This window comes from Sturnira hondurensis, unplaced genomic scaffold (assembly GCF_014824575.4).
Source record: "Sturnira hondurensis isolate 20B ecotype Veracruz unplaced genomic scaffold, ASM1482457v3 Scaffold0000780, whole genome shotgun sequence".
In the NCBI taxonomy this organism is placed as follows: Eukaryota; Metazoa; Chordata; class Mammalia; order Chiroptera; family Phyllostomidae; genus Sturnira; species Sturnira hondurensis.
In genome coordinates this window covers 23,052,814-23,080,809 of record NW_028073411.1, presented here as the reverse complement: position 1 = coordinate 23,080,809, position 27,996 = coordinate 23,052,814, and the positions used below count along the sequence as shown (strand labels likewise).

The window sequence follows — 27,996 nt, the reverse complement described above, 5'->3', positions numbered from 1 at the left end:
TAAGTATTTACGTTATCTCCAGGTTTTTAGAACCACAAACAATGCTGCAGCAACATACTTGTGTGTATACCGTTAAGTACTGGTGTTTTTATTTCTATGCAATAGATTCCCCAGGGTAGGATGGATGGGACAAAGCTATTCAAATTTTTAGTAGCTGGGGATGATTGCTTTCCCCAGTGCTATAAGAATTCACATTTCTATAAATAATGTATGAGCTCATGTTTTTTACATCTTCACGAGCATATACATTTTTTTCCAAGTCTTTGGTTAGGTATGAAGTAATTTTAATTTAATTAGTATTTCCCTGAGTACTACATTCTATTTTGAGCATTTTTTCATGTTTACTAGGCCTTATGGATTTCTTCTTTTTCTGAAATGCCTAATTCTATCCTTTTCTCAGATGTGTCTTCATAATGTCTTTTTTTTGTTTAAAAATTGTATTTTAAAAGATTTTTTAAATTTACTTTAGACAGAGGAGAAGAGAAGGACAAAGAGAGGGAGAGAAACATCAATGTGTGGTTGCCTTTCACATGCTCCCCATCGGGGGCCTGGCCTGCAACACAGGCATGCACCCTGACTGGGAATTGAACCAATGACCCTTGTTTCTCAGGCTGGCACTCAATCCACCAAGCCACACCAGCCAGGGCTAAAAATTATATTTTATTGGTAATGCTATTACAGTTGTCCCAATTTCCACCCCCCATTACTCCCCTACCCAGCACTCCTGACTCCCTCAGGCAATCCCCTTATCATTGTTCATGTCCATAGGCCATGTGTAAGTTCTTTGGTTACTCTACTTCCTGTACTGTGCTCTACATCCCCATGGCTATTCTTTAATGACCTATTTGTACTTCTCAATTCCCTCATCTCTTCACCCATTTCCCCATATGCCCCTTCCATCTGGCAACCATCAAAATGCTCCCCCTACCCATCATTCTGTTCTTCTTGTTTGCTTATTTTGTTTTTTAGATTACACTGTTGATATGTATTTATTGTCAATTTATTGTTCATAGTTTTTATCTTTTTGTTAGATAAATCCCTTTAACATTTCATATAATAATGGTTTGGTGATGATCCAATCCCTTTAGTTTTTCCTTGTCTGGGAAGCTCTTCACCTGCCCTTTGATTCTAAATGACAGCTTTGCTGGGTAGAGCACTCTTGGCTGTAGGTTCTTGCTTTTCATGACTTTGAATATTTCTGGCGAATCCCTTCTAACCTGAAAAGTTTCTTTTGAGAAATCAGCTGACAGTCTTATGGGAATTCCCTTGTAGGTAACTATCTGCTTTTCTCTTGCTGCTTTTAATTCTCTATCTTCAACCTCTTGCCCAAGGTTATACTGTTAGTATGTGACAGAACCAGCATTCAAACTCAGGCAGTGCTGCTACCAAATCTGTATTCTTTACTACAATGTTATTTTCCCTCTCTAAATAATGTTTAATGTTGCATCATTTGTAACAGCAAAAACTGAAATGATAAAATTATTGAAGATTAATTAAATTAAAAAAAACTTTACAATGAAATACCAGGCAGGATTCTACAAATAAAGTGGTTTTCTATATGGTAACATAAAAACATGTCCATATTATGATAGCAATGAAAAAGCTTGTTGCAGACACTATGTCAAAAGTGTTTATAAAATAACAGGAAAAGTAACATATATATAGTTGCATGTATAGAGAAAACTTCCAAAGGTTACGCATCAGATCATTTAGTTAATATTGCTGAGATGTAGCATGGGTGAAGTATTTTTATTTTGTACGTTATCCCACTTTGCATTATTTAAGTTTTTAAAAAACTACAGGCATGGTACATTACCAAAAAATTACTTTAAAAAAGCACAATTATTCTAACAATAACTTTTACAACATGGATTTACCTTTAATTCTTGCATTAGTTGGGTTCTTCTCTCTCTTAAATTCTTTAACTCTTTCTCATCCCAGCATCGAGCCTTGTATTTTAAGTCACTTGAACCTCCAGAAATCACCCCAGATTTTAAAAACAATGTTCCATCAAGAGCTACTGTCTGTAAAATTAAAAATATTTTACCTTGGAGAAGTGTACATAAAGAAGATAAACTAGAACATGATAAGGCAATTTTTATAGCTGAGAATTTGTAAATGAGAAATACCACACAATATTTAATAAAATGTCTAGCATATGAAAAGACACCAACCAGTAAACCACAAATACAAAACTCTGTTTTGCTAAGGCCCAAAGCAATTCTAGGCAACAAATTAGAAATTAAAAAGCCTCAAAATAAATTGTGTGTTAGTTCCATACATATTCACCATTGAGAAGGAAAAAAAGAGAATAGTTGTATTTAACACGAACTAATTTGTATTATATAATCCTGTATTTTGAAGACTTTGACATTCCATGTCTATGACATATTATGAAACCAGCCGGAGCAACTTTAGGATACCCAAAATATCACATTCTCCAAGGTGGATACAAACTGGGACCAAGAATAAAACTGTAAATGGAGTCAAAGGTATAAAATGAAAGGAATGTGTAATAAGTATGTTATCTTAAGTAATAAAAATGAGATCTATTTTAAAAAAAGCTTGAAGTTATAGTCCTAAGTAAACACATACTTTATGGAATAAATAAAAGCAATCCTCAATGTGTTGCAAATGTTTCTAGTTAAAGCAGAAGGAAACCACCTATGGAGAACTAAAACCATGTAATATGAGCTCATTTTTTAAAAAGCCAACAAATGGAGTCTCATTGAAAACTTGGTTCCTTCATTCAGACCAACATTCCCTGTGTGATCACCACGATTGAGACGTTCTACACTGGGGGTTGGAGTGACAGAGTGAAATATGACACTGGCCCTCAGGCAGTTATGCTAGTAGGAAAAAGACACATATGAACATATCATTATGATATTAAGTGACGAGCAGACAGAAGTATATTCAGGAAAGCGTAAGACTGGGAGGGTCTAATACAGCCCGGAGAGCCACAGATGACTTCTTGAGGAGGTGAAGGCTTGTGTTGTGTCTTACTGGAATCAAATCAGTTACATTTAACAGAAAACTCGGTCTATTCCTCTCGTATGATTTCAGAAGTAAGCATCCCAGGGTCTGTATGGTGGCTCCAGAACTAACCCGGACTCTTACAACGCAGTTCTAAGATCCTTAGCATTTGGATATCTCCTCAAGGGAAACAGGCTTTTCATTTTATGCAAGGCCTTGAGGGCACCCTGCCCTCCCAGATGTTAGCTTGGCAATGAGTTCAGTCCTCAGGTCTAAACTGACCAAAATATCAATTTGTGATGCAATTTGCAGTATTTGAACAAAGAAAATTCTAAAATGTGATATCAGGTCTAGGAAAAGATATGAAGTCCATGAAAAACCAAAAGCACAAACTGAAGACAGGTATCTGTGAAAATATGACACCTATTCAACCGTGAACGCACCCTGAAGCACAGAGAAAGCCCCTTAAATGGCATAACAATAACAGGAAGGAGACAAAGTTCCTTTAATATACTTCAGACACAAATGACAAAGCTGATTAAAATTCTGAAATAATGATAAGAACAAGATATGGCCTACAGGGGTAAGACTTCTTACCATAAACAGATATAAACCATTAATATTCGTTGAATGAAGCAAGGATTAAACACCATTTTATCTTTATGTGGCTTCTTTAAAATGATCTCACAAGTCTTCAAAAATCAATTTTACAAATATACATACATAAATTTTAAAATAGTTAATTAGGTAGCAAAATAAGGTAAGTTAGTAGCTCACTTATTATACCTGCTTAAAGTAAATCTGTAGAAATCAATGACAGTGATGACTAAGACTGTGATCACATTGTCATTAAGATAATTTCCGGCAGAAGTACTAAACTATGAGAGAAGTTAATCGTGTTAGACAGTCAATACATTTAAAACTAAAAACTACTATCTTTCATACTAATAGCGTGTTTTGTGTTAACTTGCAATTCTGTACACTCCAGACAAAAATTTTAATTCACTAATAAGTAAAAAACTGACTACCACTTTTTGAGTTTTTTTGTGAGACACTATAATAGTATTCTGAATGTTATTACTTAATTTAGCCTTTACAACTCTATGAAACTGGCACTAGTATTTCTCCAAATTTTGGAGGAAAAAGTGAAATTAGAGGTTAAGAAACTTACTAAGTAGCATCACTGATCTTACGTCATAGCTTACGCCCTAGGCACTATTAACTTCATCACAGGTGTAGTTTAAAAAAAATTAATGTCTGGCTGGTGTGGTTCAGTAGATTGAACGCCAGCCTGTGAACCAAAGGGTCACTGGTTCAATTCTCAGTCAGGGCATTTGCCTGGGTTGCGGGCCAGGTCCCTAGTTGGGGGTGCATGAGAGGTAACCACACATTGATGTTTCTCTTCCTCTCTTTCTCCCTCCCTTCCTGTTTGTCTAAAATTAAATAAATAAAATCTTTAAAATAAAAATACATAAATAAAATCTTAATAAAAAGTTAAGTGAGGTAATATGAGAAATTAAATACTGCTTAACTAAATACAAACTCTATTCAACTGCGACTAAAGCATATTTATTTTTAAGACCAAAATAATTCTTGAGAGATTACTATTTAGTAACCTCATTTTCAACTATGCCATTTCTGTAACTTCAAACGTGTTAAAACCTTGAGTGTGTAAAAGGAGCAGTAGTATCTCTATGAAGCCATGAAAGAATTAACCTACAAGGTAAAATAAGCACCTAAAATCTTTCCTCATATTCAAAAATATATATATACTACGTATTTAAATGCAGGGCATGTTGAGATTTAGAAGAACATTTAATGCATGTAAATAAAAATAAGTTAACTGCTTTGAGGGTATTATTACAATAAATCTAATTTTCAAAATATAATGATATTGGAAAATACTACAGAAGTTAATTTTTTAAAAACCCAACTGAATATTATGAAAAGTACTGAAACCATAGCCATCTTAGGTTGCAGGTTAGTTTTCCTTACTAAAAAGAGTCATATAACATCTTGTATAAGTATTTGCACGTATAATATGTTAGTCTCACAAATATTGCTTCAGATCATCCAAAAGCACGATCTCGGTGTCTCACCTTCCGTCTTTCTGGTCCGTCAAATGCAATGTGCCGTGCTTCTTCCACGGTCTCACAGACAAGGCCATTGCCACACACAAACTGGATTACTTTCTTCAGCTGCGGAAACTGAGTCTTTATGACATCAATCACCATTTTACAGCCTTTAATCTCCCGTAACCTCTCATTAATTGGCTTGATCTAAAGGTTTAAAAAATACTTAATGTATTAGATACACTAAAATAAAAAACCAAATAGTGCATAATTTCTAAAAAATATACATAAACATGACAGCAAGAGATTAATAGTATACACTTACATACAATAAAGGTTGGACGAGAACCTGATGCACTACATCCCACCATTGACCTGTGACCTATTTTTTAAAAATGCATTTCATCAAAAGCCAGAAGACAAAATTTCCAAACCCAACTCTGTCACTAAGTATCTGGGACAAGGCAATGCAGAAGGAGTGCTCCGTGCTCTCAAAGCCACACAGTCCAGTTAGAGATGAGGCCCATTTACAAGCATCAAGAGCGGCACAGCACTATGGACCCGAAAACTCACTGTGGGCTTAAATGAGCAGGAAAGCCTTCCCATCTCCTTCGACAGGACTTTTAAGTTGTATCTACATATAGATCAAAAAGTACCAGCAATGTATTACTGAAAAACATCATGATCTCCTTTTTGTAAAACGAAACAAAGCAAAAACCCTATCAGAGGGGGTTTAAGTAAATTCCAAAACTGGAATTTACTTAATAAAAATTGCGTATTTATTCTTACATGTTTAAACTTCAGTCACCCTCAGTCCTCTCCATGCGATGCAGTACACCTATGGAGACATCTTCCTCTGCTCAGAACAGTTTTTTAGCTCATTGATTTGGATACTGTTTAGTGCTTCTGCCACTTTTTGTTTCGCCTCTTCCACATCAGCAAAACGTTTCCCTTTGAGGACTTTGTTCATCCAGGGAAACCAAAACCAAAGTCGCTCATGGCAAGATTGGGTGAATAGGAGGGTAGGGCACAGGGGTCATGCCATTTCTGGTCAAAAACTGCTGAACACTCAACATGGTGATCACCCCTCATGAAATGGGCAAACGCACTGAAAAAGTCTTCAAAAAAATTCACTGCAGCCTCTTATAACGCCAGTTGGTGCGCGGATACACACGGGTTCTTGGAACACTCACCCAGTGGGGAAAGCCCGTACTACAAGGGGCCTACTGACCAAAAGATAATTCCTTTTTTGCGGGGGTTTCCCCCTCCTATACAACCAAAATGTGTATATATACAACATACCTGGGAATATATATTCATAAATTTGTATGTATAGAAGCAATCTAAAGTAGTTACAACTAAGGAATTGGGCGTTGAGAAGGGATAGGAATAGTTCCTTTATATTTTGTAACTTTCTGTATCAGATTTTTAGAAAATGAGGGTGCCTTGAAAAAAATCTTAAGCATGAAATAAGTAAAACAGGATTTTAACAGGCAGAAGAATTAGGTCAAGTAGTTTTAGTGGGCAGAAAGGATAAGCAGCAAAAATGTGGGAAGTGCAAAAGTCAAGTCTGGACCGTTGGTACCCAGCTAGCACCTGCCGAGCTCGCCCCAGTGCCAGGCACTGCACTGGGTGCTCTCCATGTAGTGATTCCCTGCAATAATCTCACAAGGTAAGGACCACTTCCTCCACAGATGCAGAAACTGAAGCTCAAGAAAAATTAAGAACAAATTAGTGAGAATGAATTAAAAGCAGGGCTGAGATTCACACTCAGGTCGGGCCAAGTCTAGAGCATGTGCTCTTGACCACTACGCACGCTGCCTTCAGTTCAGGGTCTGGAAGGCAGGACCAGCAGAACATTTTCTGTAGCAGCCAAGAGAAAAATGACTGAAGGATGCCAATATTGATACTGACCGAGTTCCTGCCTGGGAATTTAGAAGCGAGATACTCCAAGGCCTCTCAATACACACTCCGAGGCTCAGTATCAGCCTGCTTCACCAAGACTGACGTGTAGTTACTGGATCACATATTTACAACTGAGACGCTTTGCTGGCATTCCACCATCTCCACACTTCGCTACTGAATAGGAATATGGATGGCTTAGTAGGCTAGACCAATGTCCTCAAAATCATTAAGGTAGACTCGTGGGCAAAGTAGATACGGGAGAAACGATATGAAGACAAAAAGACAGCACCCACTTGATACTATTCTTGGCCTGCCAACACGTCAACAGCAGCCATCTGAATGACTGACAGACAGGCTGGCATCCAAGCTGTGACATTTTTCAATCATTTAACCATAGTTTTAGGCAATAGAGACGTACTTTAAAGGACAAGATTTTATCACTAAGTACTAAACATAAATGTCTTACATCAAGGTAGTCTAGAGCAAGGAATGTCTCAGGTTCAGCTCTTTCCTCCTTCAGAAATCGAATACAATCTCTTGCTACCTTTTCAGAGGTTACAACAATGGCAACCATGTACTGGCCAAAAAGCTTCGTAACAGCTAGCTGGTACTTCTTATGAATAGGATGACACAGGTCAAGTAGTCTTCCAAACTTGGCAGGTTTCAAAAAAGGAGAGAACAGCAAATACATTTGTGAAGAACATACAATTCGTTGTCTTTTAATGTAACAAACCAGCACAAACTATAAACTACTTTTATAAGATTATAAACATCAGAATGTAACAGTCTCATTCATTTGGACGTAAGTTTTACTAGGAAATGTCCATTTGGGTGGTCACACTTCATTTAAGAAAAGAGTAATGAGGGGGGATTAGCCTTACCAAGCTATTAAAATATCTTTACAAAGCTACAATTATTAAATTCATCCATTCCCTTAATCACTAAATGAGAATCTACGAGGACCCCCCATTTCACCACCACACGCAGATACTGAGCCAGACACCGGGTAAGCGTTCCAGGCACTTATCCCACGGAGCTGCCAGTCTAGTGGGGAGGAAAGCTGAGTAACTATGTGACCACACACACGTGTGGAACAGAACTGTCGTAGACACTGTGATGGAGACAGCGAGCTCTGAGTGTAACAGGGACTAGGCTATGATGAGACGTCAGAGAAGGCTTCCCACAAAGATGTGTCATTTGAGATCTGACGGATGGCCGAGGATTCATTAGACCGAAATTCAACAGGTTTACTTAAAAATGTCAGAATAGCAGCAAATCCTGTATCAACGCCCCTTAGGCTATCTGAAGATTCAGTTTTACATTTTAGACTTTTTTTCATGTGCTCTGTTCTACTTCAGGAATACCATTTTTTAAAGTGATAGACTGTTTTTGTTAATATTTATTATCCTGCTCTTTGTCTTTTTATTCTCCATTCACCTGCAATTATTATAGTGGCCCCATTATCTGTGGTGTGGCTTTCCATGGTTTTGGTTACTGTGGTCAACCATGGGCTAAAAATATTGAATGGAAAATGCCAGAAATAAATGACTCAACAGACAAGTCCTAAGTTTTACATTGTGCACTAAGTGCTGTGATGAACTTTTGCAACGTCTCCTCTGGGACACGAACCACCCCTTTGTCTGGCGGACTTGCACTGTATACACGCCCCATTAGCCACTCAACAGCCACTTCGGTTTTCAGAGGGACAGTGGCGGGGTGCCATGCCTGTCTTCAGGTCACCCTTATTTTACTTAATAACAGCCCCCCAGCACAAGAGCAGTGATGCTGGCAATTCAGGTATGCTCGAGAAGCTGGAAAGTGCTTCCTTTAAATGAAAAGGTAAAAAGTCTAGAGGTAATAAGGAAAGGAAAAAATTGCATGCTGAGACTGTTAAGATCTACAGTAGGAACAAATCTTCAGGTGAAATTGTAAAGGAGAAAATAAAATCATGCTAGTGTTACTGTGGCACCTTATACTACCAAAGTTCCAGCCACAGTGCGTAAGTACTTAATAAAGAAGGAAAAGGCATCCAACTTGAGAATGAAATACATGAACTGAAAAAATATGTCTCATATATATACATACACATACGTACCCCCTAAATACACATAGGGTTCAGCACTGTCTGCAGTTTCAGCCGCCCGCTGGCATCTGGGTATGGACCCCATGGATAAGGGGTGATTGCTGTAACTCCAATCTTACTTCTAGGTCAGTTTGGCCGTGTGACCCATTTCTTGCTATTTGCAATTTATTAATTCAGTAATGTTTACTCTGATTTGTATTCTTAGCTCTACATCTTGCTTTTATGGGGGATTTTGTTCTGTAACCTTCCAGACTAGGCTCTTTGATTTTTTAAAAAAAGATTTTATTTATTTATCTTTCGAGGGGAAGGGAAGGAGAGAGGGACAGAAATATTGTATGGTTGCCTCTCATGCATCCCCTCCTGGGACATGGCCTGCAACCCAGGCATGGGCCCTGACTGGGAATCAAACCATGATCCTTTGGTTCACAAACCTGTGCTCAATCCACTGAGCTACACCAGCCAGGGCAGTTCTTTGACTTTTAAATGCTTTTAAAATCTTTCTCTCTCATGCCCTGGCTGGGTGTATCAGTTGGTTGGAGTGTTGTCCAGTACACCAAAAGGCTGTGGGTTCCATCCCAAGTATGGGATGCAACTGATCAATGTTTCTCTCTCTAAAATTAATAAACATATCTTTGAATGTGTTTATTTTTAAAAATCATTCTTTCTTGCCCTGGCTGACATAGCTCAGTGGATTGACTGCTAGCCTGTGAACGAAGGGTTGCTTGTTCGATTCCCACTCAGGGCACACGGCTGGGTTGTGGGGCCGGGTCCCCAGTAGGGGGCATGTGAGAGGCAACCACACATTGATGTTTCTCTCCCTCTCTTTTTCCTTCTCTCCCTCTCTCTCTAAAAATAAATCTTACAAAAAAACATTCTTTCTCTTTATTATTATATGTACCTATAGCTGCCATGCCTGTGCTTTCCACCATGCTTATATTTAATGTGGGCATCTCTGTTCAGACCTTTTATTTGCTGTGATGGATACATTTTGATTGCCTCACCTAGAACTGAGAGGGTTCTTTCTTCTGAACAACAGTTGATGAACTAAGTATTTTCTGCTTATCTTCTAAGTATTTTCTGATCTATTTGTTACCTAAGGGCTCGGAGGACAGGAGCAAGTGAGAGCTGAGCCTAGGCTGTGCGAATGCTTTGCTTGAATTCCAGAGTTTTGCTCTTTCTTCTGAGTTTTAATCAATGTTCCATACTTAGGTTCCTCTACCTCGGGGGAAGAGGACAAGTCCCATTTGAAGGGAAGGCTCTGAATGAGCCTCTCAATTTAGTGAGGAGGCCTAGAGCCATCACTTTTAAGGTCATCAGAGGTTCACATTACCTGATTCAATAGTTTTTTAAGCAAAGCAACAAATACATATGAAATTCCTTCTAGCTAGATTAAGGAATACTAGGTGAAATTTCTCAGGAATTAATCAATTATCAGTTTGCTTTTCGCAGAGATAAAATACGCTTATAAATGCTTTAAATGGCTATCATCGATACATCCACAAGTAACAAGTGTTGGCAAGGATGTGGAGAAAAGCGAACCTTTGAGCACTGCTGGTGGGAATACAGACTGGCACAGTCACTGAGGAAAAGTGTATAGAGTTTCCTCAAAAAATAGAAAATGGAATTCCCTCATGATCCAGCAATTCCACTTCTGAAAATGTATCTAAAGACATCCAAAATACTTATTCCAAAGAATACATGCGCCCCTATGTTCACTGAAGCACTAGTTACAACAGCCAAGATGTGGAAGCAGGCCAAGTCCATCAGTAGACAAGTGGATAAAAACGTCCTGGTACATTTACAGAATGAACTACTACTCAGCAATTAAAAAGAAGAAAACTTTAGCTTTTGTGACAGCATGGATGGCCCTAGAGGGTATTATACTAAGTGAAATAAGCCAAAGAAAGACAAATACCACATGCTTTCACTTATATGTGGAATCTAATGAACAAAATAACCAAACAAAATAGAAACAGACTCCAAGATACAGAGAACAGACTGACAGACTCCAAGATACAGAGAACAGACTGACAGCTGTCAGAGGGAGGGAGGCTTAGGGCTGCGTGAAAGAGGTGAAAGGATTAAGCAAAAAAAAGAAAACACAGACACAGACAACGGCATGGTAATTATGAAAGGGAAAGGGGTGGGGGCAGGTGGAAGAAAGTAAAAGGGGGGTAAATGGTGATGGAAGAAGACCAGACTTCGGATGGTGAGTGCACAATGCAATGTGCCAATGATGTGTTGTAGGACTGTACACTTGAAACCTACAAAAATTTTTTTACTGATGTAACCCCAATAATTTCAATAAAAAATAAATAAATGGTTTAAAATACTAACCTTCTATCTTTTTTTAAAAATCCTGGACTATTACCATTTCCTGAAGTTCATGGCATTACATGTATGAGCCCCTTCCCTTGTTTGATTGTTGAACTAATTTTTAAAAGATTTTATTTATTTACTTTTAGAGAGAGGGGAAGGATGAGAGAGAGAGAGGAAGAGAGGGAGAGAAACACTGATTGGCTGCCTCTTGTACATCCTCTACTGGGGACCTGGCCCATAACCCAGGCATGTGGCCTGACTAGGAATCGAAACGGTGACCTTTTGGTTCACAGGCCGGCACTCAATCCACTGAGCCACACCAGCCAGAGTGAATTATTTTTTTAAAAACTAGTTTTGTTTGGTACCATTTTGTTTGGTACTGAAGGAGGGATTTTGTGGCCAAAACTTACACCTCCTCCATCACTATCTAGAAGTCAAGACTAACACTTAAGAGTCAGAAAGTCAGAAAGGATGCTATAAAGGAGAAGACATGGTGGCCAGAGAGACAGGAGGAAAACCACGAGACTGTGGTACCACAGAAGCCAATGGCAAGGCATTTCACAGCAGTGCAAGTGGTTGGCAGTGTCATATACCGAAAACGGACCATCATTAAATAAGACTGCGACATGTACACTAGTGTTGGGACACAAGAGTGGGATGCCAGACCCCAATACCAGAGGAAATAATTTTGTGAAGTTGACACCCTAAGCTACAGGTTAGATATTGCTGTTTGGGGGCTATGAAATATACTAGCAAAACTGGGTGCACAGTCAGATTTAGAGACTAAAAGCTCATTGTTACAAAAGAATTCCAATGATATCTACTGAAAATATAATTTAAAAAGACGGAAAGTATGAAAAATGTGAGGTTTGAGGCTGTGTGATTTTTGGGGGGAGGCTAGTTCATAGTATTCAAGTCCTTTGGGGATACTGGCCATAACTTGGACTTTCTAGGTAATGTGTTCACATCAATGTTTCTCCCCAATTACTACTTACCTACAGATACTACTAAAAGTTACACTTTACCCCAATTATTTACTATTACATTTTAAACATAAACTATCAAACACAAAACTTAAAAAGATTTCTGAAATAATTTTGCCTCCAAATAACGGTAACATTTTAAATCCCAACTAAGAAAGCTTAGCCTCTTATTTCAATTAACTACTCATTCTAGTTACCACAGAGTCTGGGTAAAGCCTTTTAAGGTGCTCCATAACCTCCGTTCGCCTTTGCTGCCGTTTTCCCTCGTGGTAATCAATGCCAGCATTCTGCAGTTCACTTCTGACAAGATTCACCTCTTCATTAACTTCAGAAATTCTTGACTTTGTTTTCTTAATTTCATCCACTAGGGTTTCCTCCTGCTGTTTTTTCTCTTTTAAGCAATCCCTACATAATAAGGACAACAATAAATTATATAGCAAAAAGAAAACCCCAAATCTAGGAATGACAAGGTACAATACACTTAGGTCTGACCTTGCAGGGCAATGGAATAGGGGTGCTCTAACAGTCTTAGCAGATGGAAAATGCTGCAATAAAATAAACCCAGTACCAAATTTGGGCAAAGAGATTTTGATCATTATTCAATGATTCAAAAGATAACGTATTTCTGGATACTGAAAAAGCAAGGATAGATCACTTTAACCACAGCAATCATCATGAGCTTAATAATAAGTAAATACCAATTTAAAAAATTCTTAATGGTAGAATACTTAGGTTGTACTACCTTTCATGACATAACTTTTATTATAAAATATCAATACCAAAAAGGAGTTTTAAGTTTCATCACTGATAAACATTTGTATTTTCAAAATGCATATATTTCATTCATGTGCTTAAGTGTAATTTTTAACTGTACACAATGAAATAAAAGTAATGGAGGAGCAAAAACACTGATACAATGAAAGTATTCATTTGATTGAATATACCACAAATAAACCAGATCCTTGAAATGTAAGATATCTGCAAGGAACTTTCTTTGTAAACAATACCCACATGCATGTTTTTGTGTACTCCTCCAGCTTCTCTATTCGTTTTTTATAATCTTCTATTTGTTCTTTTATTTGTTTTAGATTTTCCTAAATTAGAAATGAAACCTAAAATCAATTACAGCAACTCCAAATAAATAAAATCATTTATTTTTCAATAAATAAAATCAATTATATGCTTAGAACTTACTGTAACAACCTTAGTTGTTCTGAATTGGAAATATATAAAATATAATCACACAAAAATACTCATAAGAGCAAATTTTAATTTTGAAAAGGCCAGATAGTACAGAGCTTTCAGGTTACAGGAATCAGGGTTCAAACCTGACCACCAAGTTTACTCTGGTAAACTCAAACACCAACAGGATTATTTTCAAATATCTATACACAGTTCTTTATTCTCACATATCTGGAACTTTTTAATTAAAAAAATTTAGATTTGTACCAAATTGAGATGGAGTAAACAAGTCATCCACAGAGAAATAAAAGACAATGGAATAACAATAGAAACTAACTTTGAATGTGTGTTTTAATTAACAATTAAAAGAAAATAAATCTCAGAAAAATAAAAACAAGGAGTCCCTTTTCTGACTAATAGCAGTTAAGAAAAATAGCATCTTGCATTATAAAATTAGTTCATAAATGAAAAGATATGGTTTGCTAATGACATAGTAAAACTGAATATTTTACAAGAATATCAATCATTTCCTCTGGAACTTCTGCTTTGTGTTACTATAAATCTATCTGTGCTTTGTTATATATGATGAATCTTTTTAAGCATTTATTTTTCAATTACAATTTACATTCAATATCATTCTGTATTAGTTTCAGGTGTACAGCAAAGATGTTAGAAAATCATGTACTCTACAGAATAGTTCTGGCTGCTTCAAGTACCAGCCTGGCCCCACACATACTCATCCCAATATTAGTGACTATATTCCCTATACTGCAAACTAATTCATGCAATAAATGTGTATTCCCTGGCTACCATGTGCTGGGAACTAGACATACAATAAAGAACAGGAGACAGTCTCTGCTCTCAAGGACTAAGGTCTGGTGGGAGACAGAAAATTAAATAAGTAAATCTGGTAGAGTGGCTTAGTGTATGCAGGACCTATAAGGTCACTATAGGCTTGGGGCAGGAGGACTTCACAAAAGTCTCGATCCATTAACATTATCACTAAATCCAAATACAATTTGTATTCATGCCTTTAACCTCTCCCCTAATTCATCCTATGCACCACAGAAAGATTAATCTGTCTCATTCCATTACTAAGTAATTTAAAACCAGGAGTATACAAAAAAGTGAAAAATACAATTCTTTTCCAGTATACCACACCAGGAAACAGAACACCAAAGTTTTTAAAAACTATATCTTATTGATTTTGCTATTGCAGTCGTTCCAATTCTTCTCCATTTTATCCTGCCTCTGCCATCCACCTCCCTTCCTCCAGCCTCCCCGCCTCTTAGGTCATGTCCATGAGTCATCATACATGTAAGTTCTTTCGCTTCTCTATTTCCTGTACTATTCTTGACTTCCCCGTCTATTTTGTGCCTACCAACTATGCTTCTTATTCCCTGTACCTTCCCCCCCATACTCCCCTCTCCCCTGATAACCCTCTGTGTAATTTCCATTTCTGTGACTCTGTTCCTGTTCTAGTTGTTTACTTAGTTTTTGTTATCTAGGTTCAGTTGTTGATAGTTATGAGTTTGCTGTTGTTTTATTGTTTGTAGTTTTTGACCTTCTTCTGTTTTTTAAATAAGCCCCTTTAACATTTCATATAATAAGGTCTTGGGGATGATGAACTCCTTTAACTTGACCTTATCTGGGAAACACTTTATCTGCCCTTCCATTCTAAATGATAGCTTTGCTGGATAGAGTCATCTTGGATGTAGGTCCTTGCCTTTCATGACTTCAAATACTTCTTTCCAGTCCCTTCTTGCCTGTAAGGTTTCTTTTGAGAAATCAGTTAGTAGTTTTATGGGCACTCCTTTGTAGGTAACTGTCTCCTTTCCTCTTGCTGCTTATTTTTAATCCTAGGTGACTTCATTATGATGTATCTTTGTGTGTTCTTCCTGGAGTCCAATTTCTTTGGGACTCTCTGGGCTTCCAGAACTTCCTGTAAGTCTACTTCTTTTGCCAGATTGGGGAAGTTTCCCTTCAGTATTTGTTCAAACGAGTTTTCAATTTCTTGCTCTTCCTCTTCTCCTTTTGGCACCCTGATGATTTGGATGTTGGAATGTTTCAAGTTGTCCCAGAGATTCCTAAGCCTCTCCCCCCTTTTTTGAATTCTTGTTTGTTCATTCTGTTCTTGTTTGTTCATTCTGTTCTGGTTGGATGTTTATTTCTTCCTTTTGTTTCAAATCATTGATTTGAGTCCCAGTTTCCTTTCCTTCACTGTTGGTTCCCTGTACATTTATCTTTATTTCATCTTGTATAGCCTTCATTTGAAGACCAAGCTCAATCAATTCTGCACATTTTGATTACCAGTGTTTTGAACTCTGCATCAGATAGGTTGTCTGTGTCCTCATTGCTTAGCTTTTTTTCTGGAATTTTAATCTGTTCTTTCATTTGGGCCCTATTTCTTTGTCTCAGTGCATCTGTTATGTTGTAAGAGGCAGAGCCTTAGGTCTTCACCAAGGCAGGAAAATACTCCTTGCTGCATTATGGCGCTGTCTATGGGGGAGGGGTCAGAAAGAAAACAGTGCCCCTTTCTCTGCCCTAGTCCCACTTTCCAACCAATTCTCCTGTGAGTCTGGAAGTTCGTTCTGCCTTCACAACCCCCACAGTATCTTACAGCTAGAGGTTCTGAGTCTTAAGTTTCTGGTCAGCCAGCCCCGCCTCGCCCGTGTGGTCTGCCACCTTGCTGCACATCCTCTTCACCCATTCTACCAGTCGGATGAATGTTTAACTCCTTGGTTGTCAGAGTTACATGCCATTTGATTTTCTGGTAGTTCTGGTTGTGTCTTGTTTTAATTGGTGGTTATCCTTCTTTTGGTTGTGCGAGGAAGTGAAGTGTTTTTACCTATGCCTCCATCCTGGCAGGCACTGAAATACCAAAGTTTTCAAGTATAATTATTCCATGAAGGTACTTATTTCACTGTACTCACGTATCACACAAATTTGCTGAACAAACATCTGTGACAGGTGTCAGAGTTCTTAAAATGAGCAAGACACAGTTAATTTTCTCTAGGAACTCACACATTTTTGAAATTAGAGCCCTCATATTGAAATTTTAATATCTCACTTAAGAATTCCATGCAAAGGGGGGAAAAAACATGGTTCGTTAATAAATACAAAATTTAGCCAAGTGGAAAAACCTGCCTGTCTTCACTCTGGCCACGCCCTTGTGTGATGCCAGAGGGGCTTCTCTGTGCTCCTTACTTCACATGCCAGGTAGGTCTCTGGGCGGTAACAAGGGATAAGAGCCCGGAACAAACTTCAGACATGGCTTAGGCTGAAGAACGGACTCTTCCAGAGGAAATGTGAAAGGCCAGGGGCATCATCCTATGGGGAGGTGTGTCAGGAGCTGGGTACTCCACTGGACACATAGTGGAAAAATCAGATGGCCTTGGTACCTGCCATGTGGCATTGAGACGTCAGCCAAGTATGCTAACTGTCTGGGAAAGCCAGCCATTGCCCAGCACTGCCATCCTAGTATCTGTGGAAAGTTATAGCTCCTCCTGTCCAGAAAGGGAGTTAGCAATCCTGTGGGAAACTGAATATAGGTACAGATTTCTCCATCTCTCTCTAACTGGATATATTTTTTCTTCTATCAGTGTCTCCATATTCAAAAGACAACAGCAATCCAATCAACACTTACTGATCTCTACTAAGTACGAGGTCTACAATGTACATTATTATGAATCCTGCCTTTAAGAAGCTTCCAGTCTAGCAGAGCTGTACTAATTAACTGTACTTTCCTCCAATATGATAAAATCCCATAGAAATAGATTAAGAATAATGAGTGACTATATGCAGAAGAAATTATTTTCAGGTGTTTTTTGGCGAGGGTGGAGTGGGGAGGAAAGACAAGCTAGGTGACGCTTTGCAGTGTGGGTAACCATAGAATTCATCATGTAGAAATAAGTTTTTCCAAAATTAGCATGCACAAAGGCAAAACTGTGCAACGAGAATTTGGAGAAATCAGTGTACAGTTTTATAATGCAATACAAATTATACAAGTGTTTAAAAGTAAATGTCTGCTATGTTACTACATTTGTTTTATTCCTCTACAAAATACCCTTTTTTCTACTCATACGATTCCCCTACAACACACCACGAGGCAGCAGAGGGAGATACCAGGTGCTTGGGGCAGTATCTATCACACTCACTTTCATCGTATTCAACCTGCCCATCACTATGAGGCAGACACACCTATCCTCACTGTGCAAATGAAGAAATCAAAGTTCAGAGAAGTTAAATAACTCAGTTATTTACCAAGAACAAGTAAAGAACAAGGCAGAGTGGAAGCCAGGTCTGTCTTACTTTAAGGCAAATCATTATAATGCTGTCATTTAAAAAAAGATCTTATTTCTTTCTAGAAAGGGGCGGAGAAGAAGAGGGAGGAAGAGAGGGAGAGGAACACCAGTGTGCGAGACACATCCATCAGCTGTTTCTACACACCTCCAGTGGGGGACCTGATCTGAAACCCAGGCATGTGCCCTGACTGGGGACTGAACCAGTGACCTTTCGCTTTGCACACCGGCAGTGAATCCACTGAGCCATACCAGCCAGGGCTATAATGCTATCTTGATGGTTAATTCTCATGTAGACTATTATGCTCTTCTAGGGCTATGTCCTTATTGTTTCCAAATAACCCTGCATTCACCTCTATTATGATATCTAATTGTTTTTTCCTTCATCTATCCTCCTCCTAACCTCACTGACCTGTACTAAATGTAAAAACAGAGGCTCTATCATCTGCTAATGTCTATCACCACATACATGCACAGAAAATGCTTACTGACTGTATGAACAAAGGCACTATCTATATCTTAGACCATAGGAGTATCTACATGATACTAATGAGCATTAAGAGGTAATCCAGAATTTTTTCATTAATCACTTATGTCTGATACAAATCCGCTTATATATTGAAAAGCTAATAGGTAGTAAAATTTCACTGAAAATAATTCTAAATCGTGACTGCACAGATCAAGGTACCTGAACTTCTCCACGCCTCCTCTTTTCAAATGCCAGTCTTTCTGTATCAGCCTTCTGTTCCCACTGCAGTTTTTCCAGTTGTTGGTTCATTATGGCCACCTTCTTTCTTACTTGCTCCTTAAGTTCTTTATAACGATTCAGCTGTGCAAAGAGCAATTAAAAATGGCTAACTCAAATCCTTTTTAAAAATCCTCACCCAAGGACATGTTTATTGATATTGGAGAAGGGGGAGAGAGAGCAAGAGAGTGAGAGCCAGACAAACACCTACCAGTTGCCACCTGCAAGTGCCCAACCAGGGATCGAACCCGAAACCTAGGTACGTGCCCAACCTTTCAGTGTACAGGACAACACTCCGACTGACGGAGCAATCTGGCCAGGATCAGGGGAAATTCTTTATATGATACTCTTTACTAATGGATAATCTTACTAATAGATGACCTTACCAAAAGTGTATTTTACACAAATTAGATCAGAATTGGCCATCTTCTCCAGATAAGATAATGGGAACTTAAAATGAATGTTGTACTTAAAACTGTTTAGGTACATCAATAAGGCTTTTGAACTCTGTAAGGTCTAAAAAATTCTTAAGAGAAAAAGGAGATTAAAACTAGTAATCTAAAGGAAGAGGAGCTCAGAGAAAACGATGTATTTTTCAAATCTATACAGTCACTAATATTTTAGTATATGTATTGTAATATAGGATTATTATTAAGTTAATGAACGAGATGATAAAAATTTAGTTGAATGTCTAGAAAATCTGAATTACCAATTTTGGAATACCAACTATTGATTTATAATTAAATCTTACATACTGAATTGGACATTAATTCATCACTTAACATTCTACATCACCTTAAGCAATCAATTTCCCTTCTGTCAATTAAGTGTTCATGTCTTTTCAAAGCCATGTGTATCTGGTTTTTAAGTTTTCATAATATTCAGGAAAGGAAAAAATGATTCCTTTAAAAATAAAAGAATATAATTTCTTTTTATTACAAGGATACCATGTAATCTTCTTGAAGTATTTCCTAACTTGAATAAATTCAAAAATGTTAATGCCATTTAATCTTATAAAGAAAAAATAGCCTAAAGATTAAATTTAGATTTCATATACAAGTTGAAAAATTTAAATCCCCATAATGTAGGTTCTGAGAACACTCTCTTCAACTATCATAAAGAGAGGTCATTCTTCAAATTCTTCCTAATTAAAAGGAGAAGCTGGAGACAACAGAAACAAAGATTTCCCTTATGTTGACTTTTCACCTGACTGGCTTCTAATTCAATGTCTCGCACTTTCCGTAGGACTTCTTCCTCAATCTGCTTCTCAAAGCTTTTCCACGCAGCGTCTAAATCAACCAGCTCTGTCTCTAGGGCTTTTATGTCATCTTCCTGTTTAGAACATTGTTTTTCACTGTCCTTCATTGATTTTTTAGCCACTTCTAATTTCTTGAGGTGGTGAGAAGTGTTTTCTTTGGCTTTAATATATTGAGGCCTCTTCTGATTTAAAACTGCTTCAAGAGATCTAAAAATAAATATAAAGTTTGCTTTAAAGGAAAGTAAAATTTATGATATATAAAGTCTTTTGACCAAATCATACATTTAAAAATAAATTGTAAAAACTGACTTTCAGAGACCATAAGCACATCAGTGGCTGTCAGAAGTTAGGGGGAGGATTGAATAGTTGAAGCACAGGGGAATTTTTAAAAAGATTTTGTTTATTTATTTTTAGAGAGAGGGCAAGGGAAGGAGAAAGAGAGGGAGAGAAACATCAATGTGTGGTTGCTCCTAGCACATGCCCGACTGGGGACCTAGCCCACAACCCAGGCATGTGCCCTGACAGGGAATTGAACCAGTGACCCTTTGGTTCCCCAGCCAGAGCAACAGAGGAATTTTTTAAGAGTGGTAAAATAACCTGTATGATACTGTAATGGTAGAATATAACATCACCCATTTGTCAAAACCTACAGAACTTTACAGCACCAAGAGTGTACTTTAATGCATGTAATTTTTTAAAAAACCACTTAGGGGCGCCCAAGGCATTCTAGATGGAACACAGAAGTGACAAAACTGTATTACATATATATGAAACCACCTTCCTGAAGGGGATAAAGGTGCTAACCGAGGTAACTTTGGAAATGAATAGAGGCTGTAAAACTACACGGAAAAGGAACTGTAAGCCCTGGCTGGTATAGCTCAGAGGATTGAGCGCGGGCCTGTGAACCAGACGATCGTGGTTCAATTCCCAGTTAGGGCACGTGCCTGGGTTGCAGGCCAGTTCTCAGCAGGGGACTCACGAGAGGCAACCATACATTGATATTTCTCTCCTTCCCTTCTCCTCTAAAGATAAATAAAATCTTTTAAAAAAAGGAACTGTACATAAGCATCATATGCTAGCTGATAAAACTGCTCCCTAGGAGGGTATGGATTAAGAATTCTGATACTGCCATGCATGATCACTGGAATTGAACAATTAAGCAAATGAATGGCATTTTGTGGAAGGCAGTTTTCTTACTCTTAGAGTGGGAGGTTGTAGATAAGCAAGGATAGGTCAACATCGACAGTGATGTCAGGTTGATATTATGATACATTGGAGATATGTCGCATGACATCTATGATAGATTAACATCTCTGATATAGTGGGATGAGAATGGCATTTTTCTACTACTGTGATTTTCTTCCCCCAAATTCACAAACCCCAATTCTGAGAAAACTTACAGACAAATCCCCAATGAGGAACATTCAACAAAAACACTGAACCAGCACTCCTTGAAACCGTTAAAGCTATCAAACAAAAGGAAAGTCCGAGAAACTGTCACAGCAAGAGGAGTCTATGGAGATGTGGTGACTCAAAGAAATATGGTATTCTGGATCCAAAAAAAGACAATAGGTAAAAACTAAGAAAATAATGAACTCTGGACTTCAGTTAACGGTAATGTATTCACACTGGGTCATTAGTTCTGACAAATGTAACATACTGATAAGGTAAGATGTTAAAAGCAGGAGAAACTGAGTGTGGAGAATACAGGAACTCTGTTCTCTATAATTTTTCTGTTATCTAAAAGTATTCCAAAGTGAAAGTTTATTTTAAAAAATCAACTTTCAAAATGTCACTTTTTATTTTCTCTCTTGATCTACATAAAATCTGTTAATAACTATTTTTAAAAACTCACTTTAATTCTTTTTCTGTTTGTTGTAGCTGTCTAGTTAGCATTCCATGTTCCTTTTTCTTGGCTTTCACTACGGTTTCACGACGAGAAAGAGACTCTTTTGTAACACTTAAATTTGTATTTGCCTGTTCTAACTCATTGTTCAGAAAATGAATTTTTTTCTCATTATGATATAGTTTGAAAAGCTGCAGTTGAATCTTGTTTATTTTCAGTTCTTCAAGAAGACTCTGGTACCGTTCTGCCTATAAAACAATTCAACAATAGTTAAATGGAAGTATATTTAAAACAAACTTTCATAAACTCAGCTATAATGCTAACAAATGATTTGTAATGAATATTATGAAACAGTATTCTCACTAAAAGTAGCATTATTTGGAGGTTTCTAGATACACTGTTACAGTAAAGCAGTAAAAGAGTACATAATTTTTAGATTTGTTCACTCAGTGGTACGGGGGTAAGAACAGTGGAGCGATATCCGCCAACCTGTATCGTCATCCCATTTCAGTCTTCACTTCAGAGTGTGGCAAGTCCATAAACATTTCTGACATCAGCTTCATTTGAAAACTGAAGGCAGTTATATGACTTGTAAGACCCCTGGCAACTTTAAATCAATGATTCCAGGAAAAATTCCTGCTCCAGGCTGTAATTTTTCTACTAAGAGAACTAATAGGACTATTACAATTCTAAACTACCTATGAAACAGCTTTTGTACTATTAATGAAGGAATGGGCTGTCTTGAGAGGAAGGCTCCTCATCGACGACGTATTCTGTGCAGCAGGTAAGCGGCCATCTGCCAGGATGTTGTAAAAAATAATTAGGAAGTTGGACTATTCTAACTGCTCTTCCAATGTTTCGAGTTCTACAATCCTTCATTTCTATAAGCTGCTTCAGTGTAAGTACTATAAAAGGGTCACTGGTTCAATTCCCTGTCTGACTTTCAATGACAAAACGGAGGACATATACACACATGTAAAAACATGAAGAAACAAAAAAATCACTAATAAGGAACACATCTACCTCTCATTTATTTCAAATATTTTTTGACTGCCTACTATGTGCCAGGACCTGTTCTTGGGAATACAGTGAAGAACAAGATAGAAACAGTCTCTGCTCTTGTATACTTATAATCTAGTCATTCTAATGGGGTGGGAAGGAATGAAGAGAACTCAGAGGGAAATTAAGCAAACAAAGAAACAAGATCTCCTATAGCAATATATACTACAAAAGAAACAAAATGGGATAATGCAGTAGTACCAGGGAAGGGGTAGGGAGAAGGTGCTAGTTTAGACTAAGGGCACAGATGGCAAATGCTTGCCCAAGAAAATGGCTTTTTAATGAGAAGCTGAATGACAGCATTAGCCCTGTATAAATCAGGCATACAGCTATCTAGACAGAGGAAACATCAAACGCTCCAGGCTAGAATGAGTGTGGGGTATTCAGTAAATAGTAAAGGTCAGTGTGGTATTAGAGGAAGTTAAGACTTGAGGAGTGAAGAGGGGCCAAATCAGAAGGCTGGACAGGATGGCAGATTCTCAGTGCAGTGGGAAGCATTGTACCGGAAGAGGTTTTATACAAGAGAAAGGCAGAATCTGATCTGCATTTTAAAAAGATCACTCTAAACACAAACAATTTATCAACCATTACACAAAGCGCTCTACTACCCAATGTGAAAGGTACCAAGAAATTATCACAGAACAGCGTTTGCAAAGCATGGCCATGGCCTCCTAGGGGGGGTCCCCAACCCCATATTAGGGAGTCCCTGGGATCAGAAATATTTTCATAATAATACTAAGACTTTGCTTTTTTCATTGTGTGAACATCTCCAGTGATGGTACAAGAGCCAGTGGTGAGTAAAGTGGCTGGGCCTCGACACAACTAACATTTAATACAGAACCAAAGGTGAGAATTCATCTGTCTTTTATTAAGCTAGACATTAAGATTACAAAAATGTAAAACAATGTTACACTTTTAATTAGTTTAGAAAAATGCAGTTTTTCATAAAAATGCTATTTATGTTAACATGTAATGAGGTTATTATTGTTATTTTTACACTGATCATTAAAATATATTTTAAAAACTTCCAAGTTTTAATTTCAAATACAATAAATATTGGTGGACACAACCCACATGAGCAGAAACTGTCTGTGGTCCCTCGTAATTTTTAAGAGTATAAGGGGATGAGAACTGGAATTCTGAGAACCCCAGCCATGTAAGGTGTATACCCTTCAGGTTTATTTTTAGTTGGGAGAAGAATCATTTTTGTAGTTCACACTGTCCTACCTATTTGGGGAAAAAACAACCCAAAAGTCGAAAAACATATCAAAAAGTTTATCTTTAATGAATTTGGGGCTTTGTTATATCATTAAAAGAACCTTATTAGTAACCCCAAGACAATATTGAGCAATTTTGACAGTTCTCGTATCCAACACTCAAGGGGTTACATCTTCATGACGCCTTACCTCTTCTTTCTCTAATTTTGCATGTTTACGCTCTGCAGCTATGTTTCTTTTCTTATTAAAATTAAACTGTGCATCCTCTTCGGCTCTCTGTAACTTTCTTTTCTTTTCCTCATATTCTCCTATAAGCTCTCCTGAAGCGCTGATTTCCTCAAAAAACTGGGTTCTTTCTCTGGGTTTTTTCATAGAAATTGACTCTACAGTTCCCTTTTAAAAAGAGTAAAGCACACCAACATATAAGTTATAGTGGTATTTTTCAAAATCATAAACCAAATAGCCTGAACAGCTACTTACCTGAAAAACCAGACAGTTCCGTGCCTTGACTACTACACCTATCTTTTCCAGCTCTGCTACGTAAGCAGAACGGCTCACAGGATTATCATTAAAACGGAATTCTGAGCATCCCCCTAAAAAGAAATAAAGACTGTCGTAGGAGGTATAAATGCCAGACATATTTCACCAACTACTGGAAGTTTCATAAAATTATTTTTATTGAAATGGCCAGTTATCCAATAGTATGCATGTTAATAAATGCATTTAGTCAATCAACAAATATTCCCTACGCCAAGGAGTATTCTCAGCGGTAGACAAAACAGACAAAAGTCTGATTTCAAGGAGTGGAGACAGGTCAAAACAACGTATGTAGGCAAAATCAGTGTCACGTGAGGAGGTGTTAAGTGTTAAGGAGTAAGCAAAATAGAATGGGGGAGGGGATATGAAAGTTCTTGTGTAGCGGGACTAGGCCTTGCAATTTTAAATAGAACGGTGATCTGAACTGGGTATTCCCCACCCAAATTCATATTGAAGTCTTGACTCCCAAAGGTGATGGTATTACTGGGTAGGGCCTTTAGGAGGTGATTAGGTCATGATGATGGAACCACATACCTGACAAGGGGTCAATATACAAAATATATAAGGAACTCATATAACTCAATAGCAAAAAACCAAATATATAACATGGGAAAATAACCTGAATAGATATTTCTCAAAAGATGACATGTAAATGGCCAAGTATCTGAAAAGGTGCTCAATGTTAGAAAAATATCAGGGAAACGCAAATCAAAACCACAATGAGGAATGACCTCACATCTGTTAGAATCAGAAAGACAAAAGGCAAGTGCTGGTGAGGACGTGAAGAAAAGGGAAGCTCTGTACATTGCTGGCTGGAATACAAATTGGCACGGGCATTATGGAGAACATGAAAGTTCTTCAAGATTAAAAACAGAACTACCTTGTGATCTATCTAGCAATCTCTTATGAGTATATATTCAAAGAAATGCAATCACTATCTTGAAGAGATACCTGCACTCCCCACGTTCACTGAAGCATTATCAACAATAGCTAAGGAATAATCTAAATGTCTGTCAGGGGATAAGATAAGAAAACATGGGAATATTATTCAACCTAAAAAAGAAAGAAATCCTGTGATTCTCCATGTCACGGATGAAGCTGAGGATTTCATGCTAAGTGAAATGAGCCCTGCACAGAAAGACAAATCTGCATGACCTCACTGTACGTATGTGGAATTTAAAATAGTTGAAACTCACAGAACATTTAGTACAATGGTGACTGCTAGGGGTCAGGAGAGAGGAAAGTGGGGAGATGGTCAAGGGGTACAAAGTTTCAGTTACACAGGATGTAAAGTTCTGGAGATCTGATGTAGAGTGGTGTGACTGTGGTTAACACTGCCATACTGTACACCTCCAATGTGGTAAGAGGGCAGTCTCACCACACACTAGCATTTTCACACACATGCACCAATGGTTACCAGATGAGATGATACAATTGTTAATTAGGTTCATTATGTCACTTATTTCACAATGTATACTAAAACATTAAGTTGAATACCTTAAGTATATACAACCTTTGTCAATTATACATTAATAAAGAGGAAAAATTATGATGGTTTATTAAATAAATAGAATAGGCTGAGGAACCCTTAGTGAGATAGAGATTTTAGAGTAAAAGCTGAAAGAAAGTGAGAAAACCAATTAAGATATCTAGGTAGTAAAAGGAAATACTTAAATTAGACATGAAGGTACAAGTATGTAAATATTTCTAAAATTAGCTGTGATTGAATTTGGGGAAAATTAATGAAACAGCATCTATACATTAGAATATTACATCCATGCTCCAGTGGGCCAGACTGAAAATAGCAACCCCCCCCAAAAAAAACAACCAAGAAGCACCTATTTTATGAGGCTCTGTAAACTCTTAGCATATTGAAAAAAAATACATAAACACCCTCAGTCGTTTACTCAGAAAATAGGGATTTCAGGAATCAATCCCAGAATACAAATTCTGATATTTCACTGAAGTTGCTTTTTGATGGCAGATGAAACCTGCTATACAAACCAAAACTATGCACACGAGTCGTTCATCACTAACAGAACCAATAAACACCACGAGGAACCTCGGCAAGGACGTGCGACTTCTCCGTCCTTCCCGCGGCCCCCTCCTTCGTCTTCACTAGCGCCCAGGCAGAAAGACGCGGTCGGACACCAGAGGCGTCTGCTCCACGGAGCGTCGGAGCGGGGCGCGGCGGGGGCGGGGCGGGGCGGGCGCGGGATGGGGCCCCCGTCACTGGCTGCTGGGAACCGCTCTCCCCAGGAAAGGAAGACTCGCCAGCCCGCGGCTAGTGCGGCGGGCGATCCGACCTGGCTCTGGAAGCACCGCATGGCGCCTAAGCCAACATCTACAAAGGTCTACCTCGGATAATCCTCGCGAATGTTTTCTCCTCTCCACTGTCCTCCACGTACACGATCTTCACACTCGCGGAAGGGGCCACAGGCTTCCCGACGTGCGCGCCGTGAATGAGTTCTTGAATATGTTTCACTCTCAGATTGGCTATTCTCTCTGCCATCACAAAACTGAGTGCATCCATCACGTTAGACTTTCCTGGGGACGAGGAGAGGGAGCAGGAGTTATTCACTCTCCATGATAAAAACAAGCCTCGCCCAGGGCGCAAGGGACCACGGGACGCTGGTGCAGGCGACACGCCCGTCCGTCCGCGCAGCCGGCCGCGTCCGCACCCCAGGGCGTGCGACCCGTGTCTCCCGGCGGCTGCGCCCGCCCGAGCACGAAGCGGTGCGGACTCGGAGCCCCAGCCCCCGCGAAGCAGGGCGCCACGGCCCGTCGCCGCCGCCTCCGGGTTCGGCGCGGCCCGCCCGGAGCGGCCAACGCCGCCCAGGCCGCCCGAGCGGGCGCCCGGGGACTGGGACGGGGCAGCCTGCGCCCGACTTCGCGCGCGCGGCCGCACGCGGCGCGGAAACACCGACCGGCGGGGCGCGCCCGGCGGCCGCTCGGGGACAGCGGGCGTCGCGCTCGGCGGGCGGGCGAGTGGGGCACGTGGGGCACGTGGCGCTCGGACGGGGACGGACAGGGACTGGCGGGGGAGTGTCACAACGGCCTGGCGACAGGCTCCGACGGCGCCCCTCGTACTTCCCAGTGAACAGAACGCGGTCACTTTGGAACTAGTGTGAAGTGTGCGGAGCTCGCCGGACCCTGAAAGGTCAGGGCGCGGGCGAGGCGGCCTGGAGGTCGAGCGTGCGCCCGGGCCACCCCGTCGCCTTCTGCCACCTGTCAGGAGGCGACAGTCCCTGTCGGGCCGGAAGCCCCGGAGGAGCGAGGGTCGGGCTCAGTCCCCGTAGAAATATGCCAACCGCGGCCCCCTGCTGCCCGGCCCTTCGCCGCGGTGACAGAGGTGACCCCGGCCCTGGGCCGGCTCACACGCGGTGCCCGAGCTCGGGCGGGAAGGCCCGGGGTGCCGCCCGCCACTCCCCGGGGCCCCGGAGGGTCGCCGACCGCTGGCGACAAAATGGCCGCAGCGCCCGCGGGGGAGGGGGGGCGCAGACGCGCGGGGGG

At 39.4% G+C, this 27,996-nt stretch overlaps 1 protein-coding gene across 1 annotated transcript in view; it reads right to left on the bottom strand.

Annotated features, from left to right (window-relative positions):
• SMC1B (structural maintenance of chromosomes 1B) overlaps positions 1-27,052 on the bottom strand; it is a 49,873-nt gene extending 22,821 nt beyond the window's left edge. The window contains exons 1-11 of the mRNA XM_037049625.1: positions 26,842-27,052; positions 24,427-24,539; positions 24,136-24,339; positions 21,680-21,918; positions 19,773-20,031; positions 18,510-18,650; positions 13,350-13,432; positions 12,536-12,743; positions 7,420-7,605; positions 5,076-5,255; positions 1,878-2,024 (exon numbers count right to left, since the gene is read on the bottom strand). Coding sequence (XP_036905520.1) covers positions 1,878-2,024; positions 5,076-5,255; positions 7,420-7,605; positions 12,536-12,743; positions 13,350-13,432; positions 18,510-18,650; positions 19,773-20,031; positions 21,680-21,918; positions 24,136-24,339; positions 24,427-24,539; positions 26,842-27,016 — 1,935 coding nt within the window. The 5' untranslated portion in view covers positions 27,017-27,052. The remainder of the gene's footprint in view (positions 1-1,877; positions 2,025-5,075; positions 5,256-7,419; positions 7,606-12,535; positions 12,744-13,349; positions 13,433-18,509; positions 18,651-19,772; positions 20,032-21,679; positions 21,919-24,135; positions 24,340-24,426; positions 24,540-26,841) is intronic.
• Positions 27,053-27,996: the final 944 nt, after the last annotated feature.